This window comes from Ascaphus truei, chromosome 5 (assembly GCF_040206685.1).
Source record: "Ascaphus truei isolate aAscTru1 chromosome 5, aAscTru1.hap1, whole genome shotgun sequence".
NCBI classification, from domain to species: Eukaryota; Metazoa; Chordata; class Amphibia; order Anura; family Ascaphidae; genus Ascaphus; species Ascaphus truei.
The window spans coordinates 8,100,411-8,117,774 of NC_134487.1; the positions used below are offsets into that span (position 1 = coordinate 8,100,411).

The 17,364-nt window shown below is 46.6% G+C and overlaps 1 protein-coding gene across 2 annotated transcripts in view; it reads right to left on the reverse strand.

Annotated features, from left to right (window-relative positions):
* Positions 1 to 17,364, reverse strand: part of SND1 (staphylococcal nuclease and tudor domain containing 1) — an 810,790-nt gene that overhangs the window by 592,295 nt on the left and 201,131 nt on the right. The window contains exon 11 of one of the 2 annotated variants that reach the window (XM_075599279.1): positions 4,138 to 4,227. In XM_075599279.1, the coding sequence (XP_075455394.1) occupies positions 4,138 to 4,227 (90 nt within the window). Of the gene's footprint in view, positions 1 to 4,137; positions 4,231 to 17,364 lie in introns of both variants that reach the window. The other variant, XM_075599278.1, reaches the window with a different exon arrangement.

Below are 17,364 nucleotides of genomic sequence, written 5' to 3' on the forward strand. Positions count from 1 at the left end.
TAACACTTAATATGTGCACGACGGGGGGTTATGGGAACAATGAAGACGCTGGTACAGTAGTTCCGATAATTATAGGGCTGAGTTATTGCGTATTTTATACTTCCTGAATCAACACAAAATTAAATAGTTCCCACCTCCCAGGCCATAAAACTGTTCAATAGCTACAGGACAGTGACAATCTGTGGTCAAGGTCACCCCCACAGAGGGTCCGCATTCTTACATAAGCAAACAGATATTGGGTATAAAATGGAGTGTAAAATAGCCGTGTTAGTCCAGTTGCGATAGTGCAGAGTGAGTACTTTAATATTAGGCAATACCGTTATTGGTTTGGACTAACACCGCGGGCTGGACAGGCCCAGTGAATGGTCAACATGTTCTAGGTTATGAGAAATATAGTACAGGAAGAGACCAGGAAAATGACAAGCAGTGAAAACACGAACGAGCCACACAGGTTTCAAGAATAAACTTGCACATTTGTTAAAAAAATTAATTTAAAAAGATAGAAACGTGAATTTTTAGTGTATGTCAGTGACATAATTACATAATTACATAGTTACATAGTAGATGAGGTTGAAAAAAGAGACATCCATCAACCTATGTTAAATGTACGACAGATACTTTATCCTATATCCGTACTTACAGTATACTGATCCAGAGGAAGTAAAACAGAAAGCCCCAGTGACATCATCCAATGATCTCATAAGGGGAAAAATAACTTCCTTTCTGACTCCAAGAATTGGCAGATTACGCAGGTTACTCCCCGAATCAACATCCTTCCCATGTATACTTATATGGTGTATCCCTGTATACCGATGTAGCCAGGTCCTCCGGTACCACCCCTACTTACCCTGGTGCTAGTGGGAGCTGCCAGGGCGGCCGCGGCGCCGGGGATTCCCGGAGGTATTGGCTCGGTGTGTCTCCATGTTATGCGCGATTCGCGCATGCGCGATAGTTGCGGCGGGCCCTACAGATAGAGTTGCGCATGCGCAGTGATACAGGAGAGGCGGCCATTTTAGATAGGAGCATCCCTAGCGGCGGCCATTACCAGGGAAGGCTCTGTGTGGGACTACAAGACCCATGAGTCTCAGGGAGTTGGGATACCAGGTGGTCACAGCAGCCAATGGGGTTGTCAGAACTCTCTGCTCTGATTCTGAAACATTCCGCACGCTGGAGAAAACAGGCAGTTGGTGACAGTTGGTGCTGGGAAACAAGGGGAGAGGAGGTGCGTAGTGCAGGGGGTCAGGGACCCACTGCATAGGCCAGAATACTCCCCTAGGCCCCAGCGCAGGCCCTGAGTCACCACCAGCTTGTGGTACTGCAGGGAACACCCCTTATAGGGACTTTACCATTTACTGAGAGTAGCAGTCAGAGACACAGCATCTTCCTGAGCTACAAGGTGATCTGTAGTTTGGGATCAGACTGCATTGCGGAGTCAAGCCTCGTGAGAGACCTCCCTGACAGTGAGGAACTACTCGTGAGAGACAACGCTGGATGTACGGATCCTTTTCGAAGTATCAGCGACCGGGTGCTGGAGCGCCCGGCAGGTATTATTATAAAGTGCACCAACACCGATACCTACAGGTGCTGATCCCGCCTGGGGGGGGGGGGATTTCTTGGGGACACTAAAGGTTAAGTGACCAAGGGACTGGTCCAGTACATTGAACACGGTGTGGGGTGCACACGGTGGTGGGGAAGGGACACTTGCACAGTGTGTGCACTCTGAACTACTGGTATACAGCTATATCATTCTTATATGTGTATATATCATAACTGCCATATTAGTGTGAATGTTCGCTAATGTTATTTCATGCATATGTGTTATTAGGACCAAAGTATGTATATATATATATATATATATATATATATATATATATATATATATATATATATATATATATATATATATATATATATATATATATATATATAGTAAACTGTTACATATACTTGTGGGTTGTTATTATTGTTCTTGTCCAGGGGAATCTCACATCCAGGGGATCCTGGGCAGGTGGAGGCGCTGCCATTTACTATTGTTGCCCCAGGCTCCCAGTTAGCGGAGGCTCAGATCTCGGTGAGCCAGCAGGTATATACAGCATCAGTAGCCTGTCTAGTCAGCAGGAAAGAGGGTTACACCACATTACATTTCTCTGGTTAAGAGACAGCACTATGGTGACATGGCCTGGATAACGCCGCCTGACACAATGCACCGGGAAAACTGTTCCTGAACCACGCTGGGGCCGTCGGAGGGAAGGCAGGCTGGCCTGCCGGCAGTTTAGGGTTAAATAAAGGGGCAGTCCCACATACCTGGCCAAAAAAATAATGTGACAATTATTGTTAATTCCCAATATCTCTAAACTAATTATGCTACCATTAACCACAGGGAGAAGAATTAAAAAAATCAACCGACAAACCGTCGTAGCCAAAAAGATGACAGGATTATAAAAGAACAAGTTATAAATACTTATACTTGTTTTACTCATTTAAAAATGGTGTCAACCCCCTAGATTTATCCTGTGGAACATGCCACTGCCATTTAGTGCCCCTTTTGCCCCAGAGGTACTGCCCCTGTAAAAGGCAACTACCTATTACAAAGACACACGTTGCAAATAATCATTGGCCATTTGTACAATGTAAAGGTTTTGAAGCTCTGAAGATCTGTCAGTGCTCGTCTTCACAGGTTAACCCTAACAGACAGATCCCCATCAAGTCCGTTCAAGGTGACTTTGCTTTGACAGCTGCAAAATCACAGAGACATGCTGGACGGGAGGCGAGCGATGCCACATCATCTTCATACACAACTACAGCGCTGTCAATCCCACATCGGGCGCCATCAACCATTAAGGGAACGGCAACGGACCGATGTTTGCTAAAAAGGTTAACAAGCGTCAGCCAATTACCTTAAAGGCTTAATTACTTGCCAATTAAGGTAGTTTAACGATGGTCCACAATCTTGGTTTTTCATTTTATGGCACCCAGCAGACAGGCAAGGCCGATTGTGTTCTAGGCTTCTTCGAAAAGCAATTTCAGCCTTGCATATTGCGCACCCCTTGCACATCCCGAGGCAGTGAACACGAGGAGGAGGAGGAGGAGGAGGAGGAGGAGGAGGAGGAGGAGGAGGAGGAGGAGGAGGAGGAGGAGGAGGAGGAGGAGGAGGAGGAGGAGGAGGGTTTGCTAGTAATCCCCGGCCACAAGGTGAAAAGGCCAATGTTTAATGGATTTAAATAAACCACGTGCACACACAATCACCTGAACATTTTTACCAATGGCTAGTCTAAAAAGAAGGGCGATTGCATTCTTCGATCCACCTCACAGAATCACGGCTCATGGTACGGACAAAATTGGGTACCGGTACGGACCAATATCTGCATTTTCCAAATAAGTTTATTTTTTAAGTTACTTGGAAAACGCTTATACTTTAAGGCATCACCTACTAAACACATTGCCTTTATTGGCTCAATGTTTCAAAACGGCACAGCAAGGAGAGATGAAAAACTTAAGTGCGCGCTGATATACACCCCACAAGAGAAAGATCGTACTGGTTTATGAAAAACCAGACCAATTTATTTTCACTTTAAACCTCCCGGGAGGGGGGAGGGGGGGAGAGAGCTGGAACGGCTGCCAGTTTTTGAAAGGACTTATTTGAGTAAAGTGGCTGTAACGCTAGCTCTGCTCTCCATATCCTTTCACAGACTATTGTGGTCTATTTCAAGAGAAGCCCAGCAGGACTGGTTAAAGATGTTCAAATCTCCAAAAACTAAAAATGTTAGTGATCTAAAGACAGCGATGAGCCCGCCCTTTCAAAAGCTAAAATACATGTGTTTTTACACAACATTGCACAGGGTCATCAGTGTCTCATCCATCACAGTGTGCAAACCTCAGTCTAGAAGATTCTGGACACACGAACATTATACCACTTTCCTGCTTCCACCCTCTATATGGAGAGCCCTAAAGTATTAGTCTGGTACTTTACAACTTATTACATCAATAATGCATGAAATGTACAAGTAACCTGTATTTTTGTTGCCTTTGGAAGCTGTTCTATTCCACAGAGCAGAACCTCCAGAGCGGTCGTAATCTGGGGATAAACCACAAGACTTCCGGGCACCCGCTCGCCCCGTAAAAATAATTCATTCTTACCTTCTTGCCGACCAGCTTCTTCCGGAGAAACTCGCGGGCCTCGAACATGTACGGAATGTCGTAGAGAGGACGGAGCTTCTTGTTCTTATCCTGCTGGGAAATAAAGAAGATCAGGGATGAGCAGACAAGAAAACAAAGGGGGGAAAAAAACAAAAACGTTACGACCATGAGAACGGACTGGTGATATAGTCTGGGCTTTCGTCAGCTCGCTCCCAAAGTAATACATTCCCGTACTGTTTATGAGTATGATGGGACAAAATGACACTCCCCCACCCCCTAGTCTTCAGCGTTGACACTAGAAGTGGATGAAGTCTCCATATGGTTTGCACCTCCTCTATTGCGTCATTAGATTTATCTACACATACTGCATGTCAAATAAAAGGAGGAAGAAAAGGGGTCAAGAAAATATTATACCGGAAGGGGTCAACTAAAATGATACAGACAAACCTATGGTGCATTACACGGATTTAGGGCACATCATCAAACACACAAATAGAGCTGCTGTTTTTTGCCCTAATAGCTTGCCTGTGCTGGGCACTTTATATGTGCAAAGTTGGTGTTATTGTGGAAGCAACACGGAGTTTTCTGCCAAGCTGTTAAATAATGGGTGCTTTCATCATTTCTGAATTGAGGAGAATTCTTTAAAAGTTTGTCAAATTTACCATTTAGTAGCAATTTAGGACCAGCGATTCGGCGAAAGCACTCAGCCATCAATGCTACAGAGTTTCAGGACATGACCATTTCGAAGGATTGCCCCGAGACGTAAATTTTAATAGCTGGAGCCCAGAAACTTTCAAAACGTAAAAACCATATTACCCCGCGGCCATAAAACACGCAGCATTTGCCATATTTGCAAATGGAGAGCCTGAAAGGCAGCCCTGCTATGTAACATAACACAGGATATACAACACATTACTTGTCTAAGGCCGCGCTTACAGTGCCGGCGACGTCACCCGAAATCAAATGCATCGTCGCCGCCGCCGCGTGTGATTATAGTAAGCGCGACGGCGACAAAGCGACGGGGTGATGCGATTTTTGGTAGTCGTAATTATTTGATTTTTCAGGGGCTGTCGCCTCATGTGACAGCCCCTGAACCAATCAGGAGCCTGGTTGCCCGCGCCGCCGCAAAGCGAAATACAACTTTTGCTTGCAACTAGGCACTATAGGCGCAGCCTGGCAAAACAGAGCCAAGAATGCAGCAGAAATAAGACATGCTGGACCTGTGGAACAGTGCTTGGCGGTGAATTGCTGGCCCAGCTGTGAAGGTATTAAACACCGTATCCAACGCACCAACGTGCAGACCGATGAGGCCAGCACCCGAAACCACACGGTGCTCCTTCCCCAGGCTGCTCCCGCAGAAAGGCGCTCGTTAGCCTGAAGATGAGTAATTGCTCTTTGTGAAAGTGACATTGAGAGAAGCAGCCGACGCGGCCGCCCAGAGCCAGCGCTGGTTGCATTCGTGTCTCCGACTGGCCAACTCTTTTCTACCAACCGTGTTACCCCTGATGAGCAATGCATTGGCAGGCACATCTGGCAGCGCAAGGGTTAACCCCCAAAACAAACATAAGAGACAGGTCATGTTACTTACAAATGCGTACAGGTGACCACACCTGCGATATAAACCTTTCCTGTAGCCCAGGGACAACAACGCCCCGTCTTGCGGCCACCGCGGTTTCAAAGAATCCCAACCCATCTACACGCACTTCATGCTGCTCGCCGCGATACTCCTGCCGCTATAATTGGCTACGCTAAGGAGAGCCGACAAAAAGTGTGTGTGTGTGTGTTTGTGAGAGAAATTTAAATATAACTGTATGCTCATTTGCATGTCTTAGACAGGTCTGCAGCCCCGCCTTTCACCATTATCACCCAGCACACAACACTTCCACCGCAGCAAGGGATTCTGGGAAATGACATGCAAATGAGCACACAGTGCCACCTTTTGCTTCAAAACCATTTTAAAGATGGCACTGCGTGCTCATTTGCATGTCATTTCCCAGAATCCCTTGCTGCAGTGAAAGTGCTGGGTGATAATGGTGAAAGGCGGGGTTTCAGACCTGTCTAAGACATGCAAATGAGCATATAGTAATATTTCCATTTGATATGTACACACACATACTATATATACAGTGGCGAGAAAATGTTTGCGAACCCCAATGATCATTACAAATGTTGTATAGTTTTTTTTCCCATGGTAACCTTGAATCAAAACCAGGTATTTTCTTTAATATCCAATAGGATTTATATTAACCAATTCCATGTCTTTTGAAACAAGATGTATGAAATAGACAAACAATGAGTAATTAAGAGTTAGGGTATGTGCAAAAGTAAAAAAATAATAAAAAAATAATAATCAGCTAAATTAAAAGGGGATAATTAGAATCGGGTGTTTAAATAATTAGGTAGATCTCATGATGCGAGTTTGGGGGGCCCCACCCTAAATAAAGATCAGAAACTTTGAGTTTGGTCTTCATGATATAGGTGTGTGGAAACACGTCATGCCACAATCAAAAGAAATCGGAGGACCTCAAAAGCAGTTATTGATGCAAATAAGTCTAAGAAGGGTTACAAAACCATTTGAGGTACACGAATCCAGTGTCAGACAGATAGTCTACAAAAGGAGAGAGTTCAAGATCAGTCACTCTACCCAGGAGCGGTCGTCCTACCAAAATCTCTCCAAGAACAAATCCAGCAAATCATCCAGGAAGTCACAAAGAACCCCAGAGTAATATCCAGGGATCTGCAGGCCCCTCTCGCCTTGGCTAATGTGAGTGCTCATGACTCCACTATCGGAGAAAGACTGAACAAGAATGGTGCTCATTGAAGGATAGCCAGGAGAAAACCACTGCTCTGTAAAAGAACATTGCTGCCCGTCTGAAGTTCGCCAAAGAGCACAAGGATGATCCACAAGACTTCTGGAACAATGTTTTCTGGACAAGAGTGTGAAAATGTAGAACTTTTTGGCCTCAATGAGAAATGTTATGTATGGCGAAATGCAAATAAAAAAAAAAAACCACTGCGTTCGAACAGAAGAACCCCATACCAATGTTTGAAGATATAAGACCTTATTTGACATTACTGCCATTTTTGTATGAGACTATTTATCTTCATAATAAAAATTCCTTTTCGTGTGCTAAAACCAGAATGCACAGTACTGTTATGCTGGAGTGATCATACAAGAGATAAAGACATTTTACAGATTCTGGTGATCCAAGAGAGCAGCGTGTGCACCCACCTGTGAAGCAGGATAAACAGTGTTCGCTGGTATTCTTTTTTTGTAACTTCATTTTTTATTGATTTTATTCAAACAATGACATGACGCACATTCCATAAATCATTTTGGTAAAAATAAAGTAGCCATATTAACATCTGTTCCAAAGACATTTGACAAACTAAGAACAGGAATGTAAGGGGAGGGGATAGGGGGAGGAATGAAGGGAAGGGGAGGTAGGCGGGGAGGAATGAAGGGAAGGGTAGGTAGGGGGGGGTGTGTTGTCACTCCTCTACCATAGGCCACCCTGTCTAGAGCTAGATTGCTCTCCGTCTCTCAAGATCCAAAATATATAATGTATGCTTTGGTCGAATCTCCGTATGAACTGGTTCAGATTGCGCCTGGTGCTCAACCCCGGGCCGCCCGATCTCCGGTAATCTCACGAATCGAACAAGAACGCACTTACGACTATCATTGCCAAATTGTGTTTATCTCCACCCCTGGGATGTCTGTCTGGGCCAACCAAGGCGTCCAGACTTTTAGAAAGTGGACGCCAGTGTCATTAACTAAACTTGTTAATTTTTCCATCTGGCACACAAAACAAATCCTATTCCGAATCTTGGGGATTGATGGAATTTCGGATTGTTTCCATAATGCTGCAATCTCGCACCTCGTCGCTGTTGAAAAATTAGTGATCAGTTTATTGTCAGCTTTAGATAGAGCCGGTGTTGGTCTGTTCAGGAGGAACAGCCATGGGTCTGGTGGAATTGTGGGGTCAAAAATCCTCTGGGGCCAATTTCTAATCTCCTCCGAGATGGGGGTAATCCGAGGGCAGAAACACAACATATGTAACAGGTTCGCCGATTCTCCACACTGTCTAGGGCACAGCGGGGAGTACCTTGGCACAAACCTAGATAATTTCAGTGGGGTTAGATACCAGCTCATTAGGACTTTCTATGCATTCTCCTTCAATGTCAGGCAAATTGAGCTCTTGGCTACTGCCGAAATTATTGCCATCCACTCTTCCTCCTCCAATATTCTCCCAAATCCGCCTCCCACTGGGTTATGTCATTTAATTTTTGCTGCCCCAGGGACCCAGAACCGATCCCTTCCCTATACATCTGCGAAGTGAGTCCACGGGTGTCTGTTTCTATAAGACAGAGCTTTTCAAATGTTAATGGGGGGCGGGTGGAATGTTTGTAATAAAATGCTCTGATCTGGAGGCATCTAAAAAATTCGGAATGTGGAATGTCTTTCAGAACGGATTTGTTCAAATGATTTGAATATTTTGTTCCCCCCCAGATCTCTAAGCCTATTAGAGCGTGTTTCCGAATTATGAAATCACTACCAAACAGCCCCGGAGCAAGTTCTATATTACCCATAATGGGGACATTGATGAATTTCTGGTGGTCAGAGCGCATTTGAATTTAGATGCCTCCCAAATTTATAATGAGTTGGTCATTGAGGAGAGCAGCATGTTAGCCGACTTACGTGCTACTTTAGGAAGCCAAATTAGATTGTTAATCTGCAATGGGGAGCAAACCTCGTTTTTCAATGCTACCCATCTTTCCAATGCCAGGTTTGTCTGCCATTGGGAAATTTGGCATAATTGAGCCACCTTATAATAGGATAACAGGCAAGATACCGCCAGTCCCCCGGTCAGGGACGTTCTTCTTAGAATCGTATTTTTCCTCCCGGTTTTTTTCCTCCCCAAATGAAATTGGAGATTGCAGACGAAAGCGAGAGTATATCCTTCAGTGTCAGTGGCACCGGTTGTGTCTGGAACAGATATAAGATCTGTGGGAAGAGATTCATTTCAAAGCTATAAATGTTACCCAACCAGGAAATCGTATGGGCCCACCATTTTCTCAAATCATCTTTTAAATGTTTTAATGAGTTTGGGATAATTTGCTTCATAAATATTGTTAAATACCTTAGTAATGTTGACCCCTAAATATTTGATGCACCTACGTTGCCAAGTGAAATTAAAGTTGACCTCAATTAATTTTTCAGTGTCTTTTGATAGATTTATATTCAGTGCTTCAGATTTGGCTTCATTAATCTTAAAGCCAGATACTTTATTAAATGTATCCAGCAAGTCAAACAGGTTTGGCAGAGCGGTTTTGAAATTGTTAGAAAGACGTCATCGGCGTATAATGCTATCTTGCGGACTTGGGAGTCAACAGCAATTCCAGAGATATCCGTGTTCCGAATCTGGGCCGCTAATAGTTCCATACATCGGGGGAATAAGAGGGGTGAGAGGGGACAGCCCCGTCTTAATTTTGACGAGATCTGATGGGAATCCCTGATGTATGACTCTAGGCGCCGGTCCCGAATATATTGATAAAATTGCATAAAAACCCCTGTTCCCAACGCCGAAAGCCCCAGGCAGCCTTTAAATATGGCCAGTCAATCCTGTTCAATGCTTTTTCTGCGTCTAGACTTATCATAACCTGAATCTTTAATGTATTGGCGATTTCTATCAGATCGATGATTCGTCGTATGTTATCCGCAGCTTTTCGATGCTGAATAAATCCGACTTGATCTGGAAGCATCAGTCTGGGCAGGATGTGACAATCTATTGGCCAGCAGTTTAGCATACATTTTGATATCTGTATTAAAGAGATTGGCCTATAGCTCGTACCATCTAGTGGATCTTTCCCTGGTTTATGGATTACGGAGATGGACGCTTGGAGCATCGGCTCCGGGAATGGGACCCCTCTCGGACTGCATTGAACATTCGGAGGAGGCATGGGGCCTGGAGCTTAATGAATTCCTTGGAGAGATTCGAGAAGCCATCGCTGGGGCCTTTGACGGTGTCAGTTCTTTAACCACCTGCGTCAATTCCTCCAAAGTAAAATTTGCACCCATTAACTCTGTCTGCGCCGTTCTATCTTGTGCCACTTTCTCTCCGTTATAAAAGGTCCTCATAGAATCTCTTAAATTCTGCTACTATTCATTTTGGGTTGGCCGTGGTGGATCCCGTTTTCAAGCGTATCGCCTGAATGTTATAATTTGGTTGTCTATTCCGCAATTTATTTGCTAGCATGGTATCTGCAGAGGAATGGAGCGATGAGGCGGTGCAGCTGCCATGGGGTAAAAATGTGAACCGGACTGCTGTCTATCCATACAAGAGAGTTTTAATGGCACATAAAAACAGCAAGAGTCGCCTCTTACGAGTTTCACGAGGCTAACCACGCTTTATCAAAGAGTACAACAAAGAAACAGCCACGAATCCTAAAATACCCACAACACCCCTGCTCAGTGTGGAAAAACAAAAAAGATATTAAAAGCAGATCAGTAACCCCTCTTTTCATTACTCAATTTAGTAATCAGGCCCAACAGATTCAATCTATTAACCAACATTGGGGGGTTCTGGGTTTAGATCCTGAGCTCCTCCCGGCACACTACTGCCAAAACTGTATAACTGCAGCTGGCCCCTTTAAGGGCTCAATTGGCCTTAATTGGGATCAATTAACTCAACTCTTCCCTTCATCGCGCCGAAGCTCCTACTTTCCTCCATGAGGGCTCCAGAGCCGGATCGTCATCCTGAACAAGGTGAGGAGGGCTAGGGGGGGTTCGCCACCTGGTCCAATTTCTTTAGGAACCCATTCCCTTCCTCAATATGCTTCAGAGTATGTGCCCACCATTGTTTAGCACTAATAGGCTAAAAGGAAATAGCCAACGATGGCGGACGCCTTTGTCCCACAAGATTTTGGTCACTGGTAACAGGCTCCTTCGCCTTGGCGAGTGTGGTGGGAGAAGAGATCTTGCTAGATCTGCTTCTTTACGCCAAACTCCAGGTTCTTACGGACCTTAGCAATTTGGCAAATCTTGTCTTCTACATTGAAAAAATGAGACCTGATAATATCACAGGGGGGGCGGGCGGCCGGCTGTGGTCTGGAGAGAAGGGCCCGGTGGCACCTGTCAAGATGGAGGTCTGCCTCAGATTTGTCCGGGAACATGTGCTCCAGCCATCTTGGAGGTGAACTCCTCCAGGTCAGCGATAGTCTCCGGCATCCCCCTCAATCGTACATCATTTCGCCTACCATAATTTCCGGAGTCTTCGAACTTTTCGGCCAGTTCTTGTATTTTAGTGCTCAGGCGGGCGGCAGTTTTATTAGTTTTTTTGTAGAGCTTTGATGGTATCCTCCATCTCAGTTTCCAGCGCATCAGTTCTCTCCCCCAAGTTGTCCAGGTCTTTTCTCAGCACCCAGAGTTTTTTGGAAAAATGCTTCCATGTCCTTACAGAACTGCTTCATGTCACTTTCCGTAACCAAGTCCTGATCTCTCCCCGCAGAGCTCCTCTCTGATCTATCACCGCGTCAGCCCGTGGCGTGCTCCGGTGCATCGGAGCGTCCCGCCTGAGCCGGTTCGTTGTTTTTTTCCCCCATTGTCAGTCCGTACGGGGGCACTTCCCTTAGCTTTTGCCCTTGTTGGCATCCTGAGGTGTTCCAGGAGCTAGATCTGCCACCGGTTGATTCTGTGTTAAAGATTCATGCCGCTTATGTTCGATTTTATTGCCGGGAGGGACGGAGCCTTATCTTTAAGCCTCCATTCACCTTGCCGTCCCGCATGTGCCTCTGTTAGCTGGTATTCTATAAAAAAGTAATGTTACTGTGACCTTTATTCCCAATTTGGACCTGGTATTGGCTATACTTCGCCCCTAGGAGGGACTGACCCCTTAACCCTGTCACTGCCATTAGTACACTTTGCCCCTAGGAGGGACCGACCACTAACAGCTTTGCCAATTTAGGATTGCAAGCATCTCATATGATACAAAACATTACAAAGGCAGCAGTGCCCCTCTAAGGGTTTGCATTTTAATGCAATGTGTGTGTGTGTGTGTGTGTGTGTGTGTGTGTGTGTGTGTGTGTGTGTGTATAAAAACACACACACACACACACACACACACACACTTTAAGTGGGGCATGGGCATTACCCTATCAAGTCTGGAATAAGCAATGCCATGCAGTAGTTACATGCCTCCTTGGGCTCCTACATAAGGTATTCCGTCTGCAACCGGCAATGATTAATAAATAAAAACAGGAACAGCTTTAAAGAAGAAAAGAAAAAAGCCTGCAAGACATACTTTTATTCAGAGAAAACAAACCGTTTGAAACCGAGCAAGATGGTAGCGTTACATGTAGGAGAGACCGCATTACAAGCTGGCGTGGCGCCATTAACCGAAAGCACGCTGTGAAATTTAAGGCCGAAGGTTCATGCAACGCAAGTGTATTCACTCCTGCAACGAGCTCGCTACCCGCGATACATACTACAGTACCTCTGCTTGCCTCCGACACTGATAATGTGGAGGCTTGTTCTGGTGCCAAAACATTACACAAAATCTGCATGAAATTTAATTCATCCTAAATTGCTTGTATTTAAAGACATTAAAGTGGATTTTCAACTGGGCCACCTGTGCTGAAGCAGGGATATCTTTAAAACCTGACCTGTTGGCGGCCATTGAAAACTAGAGTTTGCCCCCCCCCATGTATCCCCAGTAACCAAACTTTCCACCGAGTGCGCCATCCAGTAGTACAGGGAAGACCGCGCTCTGACCGCCGTAACCCCTTGGCGGTGCCCTCCCTCTGCTTTAGATACATTGATGCTATACGGAACATTCCAAAGTTCCCGGGCCTCGTTCATATAAACCCATGAAGGGCCCAGGGAGGTTCTGAAGGCTCAGCACACTGTAACCTCCTCTCTGAAGATGGGCTGGCCGGGGGGTAATGAGGAGGCATGGTTAAATTACATGTGGGTCAGAGGTTTTGCTCCAAATAAGAGTGCGTGAAAACCCGCGTTAATTACATTAAATGGGTCAGCATGTACTTGCATCGTTAATGTAATTAGAGTACAGATGGATTGCATGAAGTAAAACACAAACGAGAACTTTAAAATCGCTGCTCCTCATTTAAAAAGGTGTTTCCCAGAGGGCCCTGCTCACTTACTCGCCTGCTCGTTTAGCTGAAGAGACGTTTTTCTCTGAGAATGCCTGGCGCGTGCTCAGTACCAGGCCCTGAGCAGGCGTTTCAGGCAGCATTAGCTGGAATGGCAGGATGGAGGCGGCAACAGAAGGGTTTTTAAGAACCCGCAGCGCTCCAAACTCATTCTGCAGATGAGCACGGGCACATGCGAGTCCCAAATCATTCTGCAGGTGAAGCAGAGGGAGCTGGGTTTAAAGCTACCCCAGGTGCACGCAGAGCGGGAAGAGAAGAGATTTATGGGTGTTTCAATTAGTGGGGGTGGGTTATAATACAGATGCAAGCGTTACTGTTCTCTGGACACACACACACACACACACACACACACACACACACTCTCTCTCTCTACTTCCTGTCTAGGGGGAAAAAAAAAAACTTGGAGCGTAAAACTCAAAGAAACGGCGCATATGGTCGTGCGAAATGGTGCAAACAGAAGAGGTAATACAGAGATAACGAGTATTACACACAACTCCTGCTCCGCGGCATTGCTAGTTCAGCTTAGAGAGGATACTGCGTTATTCATTGAAACTCTCCAATTATTACCCATTGGTTATGTCGTCCCGGGACTGCGCCCTTTCCCACAGAATGCAGAAGTCTATTTTGTATCCTTGCTAAATTGACAACGCCCACAGAATCTGTGCACGCGCCTGCACACAGCGACATGCGGGTACTATAGCCCACGGAATCTGTGCACGCGCCTGCACACAGCGACATGCAGGTACTATAGCCCACGGAATCTGTGCACGCGCCTGCACAGAGCGACATGCGGGTACTATAGCCCACGGAATCTGTGCACGCGCCTGCACACAGCGACATGCAGGTACTATAGCCCACGGAATCTGTGCACACAGCGACATGCAGGTACTATAGCCCACGGAATCTGTGCACGCGCCTACACAGAGCGACATGCGGGTACTATAGCCCACGGAATCTGTGCACACAGCGACATGCGGGTACTATAGCCCACGGAATCTGTGCACGCGCCTGCACACAGCGACATGCGGGTACTATAGCCCACGGAATCTGTGCACGCGCCTGCACACAGCGACATGCGGGTACTATAGCCCACGGAATCTGTGCATGCGCCTGCACACAGCGACTCGCGGGTATTGTAGCCCACGGAATCTGTGCACACTGAGTGAGATGCGGGTACTATAGCCCAAGGAATCTGTGCACACGCCTGTACACTGAGTGAGATGCGGGTATTGTAGGTACTTTTACATTTTATATTGGAGTCACTTTTAGAAAGCACTAATAACCACAATGTGTTGTTATGTAGCACTGACCGTATGCCGAGATGTACACAGAATTCTGTAGGAACACGGGGAGAGTGCTCCGAAAAGATTGCAATCTCATTTTAGTGGCTGAGGCAAAGGGAGATACAATTACTGCCTAAGGAAGACGTTCATAGGCGGCATGATAAAATTAATGTAAATAAGGCACCTGGCCCCAATGGCATGCACCAAAGGGTTCTCAAGGAGATAAGCTCAGTAATCGCCAAACCATTATATTTAATATTCAAGGACTCCATTTCCACAGGCTCAGTACCACAAGATTGGCGTAAAGCAGATGTGGTGCCTATATTTAAAAAGGGAGCTAGATCACAACCGGGGAATTACAGACCTGCAAGCCTGACTTCAATAGTGGGGAAACTACTTGAAGGTTTAGTACGAGATAATATTCAGGAATACCGAATGGAAAACAAGTAGTAATAGTCAGCATGGATTTATGAAGGATAGATCATGCCAAACTGACCTTATTAGTGTCTTTGAAGAAGTAAGTAGGAATTTAGACCAGGGTAATAATGCAGTTGATGTGATCTACAGTACTTAGATTTTGCAGTGTCTTTTGAGAAGGTGCCACATAAAAGGCGAGTGCACAAAATATAGTAAATAGGTCTGGGAAGAAATATTCGCACCTGGATTGAAAACAGTCATAAATGGAACCTTTTCAGGTTGGGCTAAAGTCGCGAGTGGAGTACATCATGCATCAGTACTGGGGCCTCTGCTTTTTAACTTGTTTATTAATGACCTCGAGGTTGGCAGAGAGAGCAAAGTCTCCATCGTTCGTGATAACACTAAATTGTGTAAGGTAGTAGAATCAGAGCAGGATGTAATTTATCTACAGATGGACTTGCATAGAGTGGAAACGTGGACAGCTAAATCTCAGATGAGATTTTATATAAATAAATGTAAGATTATGCATTTGGAAAACAAGAACAAACAGATTAAATGGAAATATTGGGTAAATCCTTGATGGGGAAGGATTTAGGAGTGCTTATAGACAGCAGGTTTAGCAATAGTGCTCAATGTCAGGCAGTAACTGCAAAGTCAAATGCTATATATTACATAAAACGGGGTAGAACCATTAATTTGCAACTGTATGAAGCATTAGTAAGACCACACCTTGAATATGGAGTACAGTTTTGGGTACCACTCCATAAAAGAAGAGACATTATGAAACTAGAAAAAAATACAGAGAAGAGCCAGCAAAATAATTAAGCGGACAGACAACCTGATTTATGAAGAGAGGCTATCTAAATTAAATGGTGTTTACATTAGAAAAGAGGGAAGATGTCCCTCCAAATATATTCAGGGTCAATACAAGGAACCTTCGAAGTAATTATTCATCCCAAGGGTAGTATAAACGACACGGGGTCAATCCTCTAGGTTGGAGGACAGGAGATGTCGCTGGCAAAGGAAAGGGTTCTTTACAGTAAGGGCAGTTACAGTGTGGGATTCATTACCCATGGCAGATACAATATATATCTTTAAAAAAAAAAACAAAAAAAGAGTTGCATTTTTTTTATAAAGGAAAGGTACACAGGGGTAATACCATGTGAGTAACCATAGGATGCGGATCCCGGGAGAAATCCAACTGCCATTACTGGGGTCAGACAGGGAATTTATTTAGTTTTATGAGATTATGGGATAATGTTTCACTGGGATATTTCTTTGCTTTCCTGTGGATCAATATAAATACAAACATAGGATGAGTGTCCGGCGTCTCGCTAACATACTGTAAGTTGAACTGGACGGACAGGTGCCGCTTGTCCACTTCTCCTCTGCTGTAGAACTAGCTCACAAGACACTGGGTTTCAAATCCGTCTCAGCCGCCCCCGAAGGCAGCGAGTGTCCTTAGCACCGAGCTACGGCTTCAGCCTATTTCTTTTCCCCGCAATTTGTGACGGGTTACAGCAGCGGCAAATCTTAGGCTGACAGGAATACAAGTGTCACTTTATCCGAGCAACAAAGCAGAGTGGTGTGTCTGGAATTATTAAAGCAGTGGGAAAACATTGAACTTTACATCAGCATTCAGACTGTATCGCTCCGCACAGGCAGCTCCTCCCGCCGCCGCCGCACAGGCAGCTCCTCCCGCCGCCGCCGCACAGGCAGCTCCTCCCGCCGCCGCCGCACAGGCAGCTCCTCCCGCCGCCGCCGCACAGGCAGCTCCTCCCGCCGCCGCCGCACAGGCAGCTCCTCCCGCCGCCGCCGCACAGGCAGCTCCTCCCGCCGCCGCCGCACAGGCAGCTCCTCCCGCCGCCGCCGCACAGGCAGCTCCTCCCGCCGCCGCCGCACAGGCAGCTCCTCCCGCCGCCGCCGCACAGGCAGCTCCTCCCGCCGCCGCCGCACAGGCAGCTCCTCCCGCCGCCGCCGCACAGGCAGCTCCTCCCGCCGCCGCCGCACAGGCAGCTCCTCCCGCCGCCGCCGCACAGGCAGCTCCTCCCGCCGCCGCCGCCGCACAGGCAGCTCCTCCCGCCGCCGCCGCACAGGCAGCTCCTCCCGCCGCCGCCGCACAGGCAGCTCCTCCCGCCGCCGCCGCACAGGCAGCCCCTCCCGCCGCCGCCACACAGGCAGCCCCTCCCGCCGCCGCCGCACAGGCAGCTCCTCCCGCCGCCGCCGCACAGGCAGCTCCTCCCGCCGCCGCCGCACAGGCAGCCCCTCCCTCCGCCGCACAGGCAGCTCCTCCCGCCGCCGCCGCACAGGCAGCCCCTCCCTCCGCCGCACAGGCAGCCCCTCCCGCCGCCGCCGCACA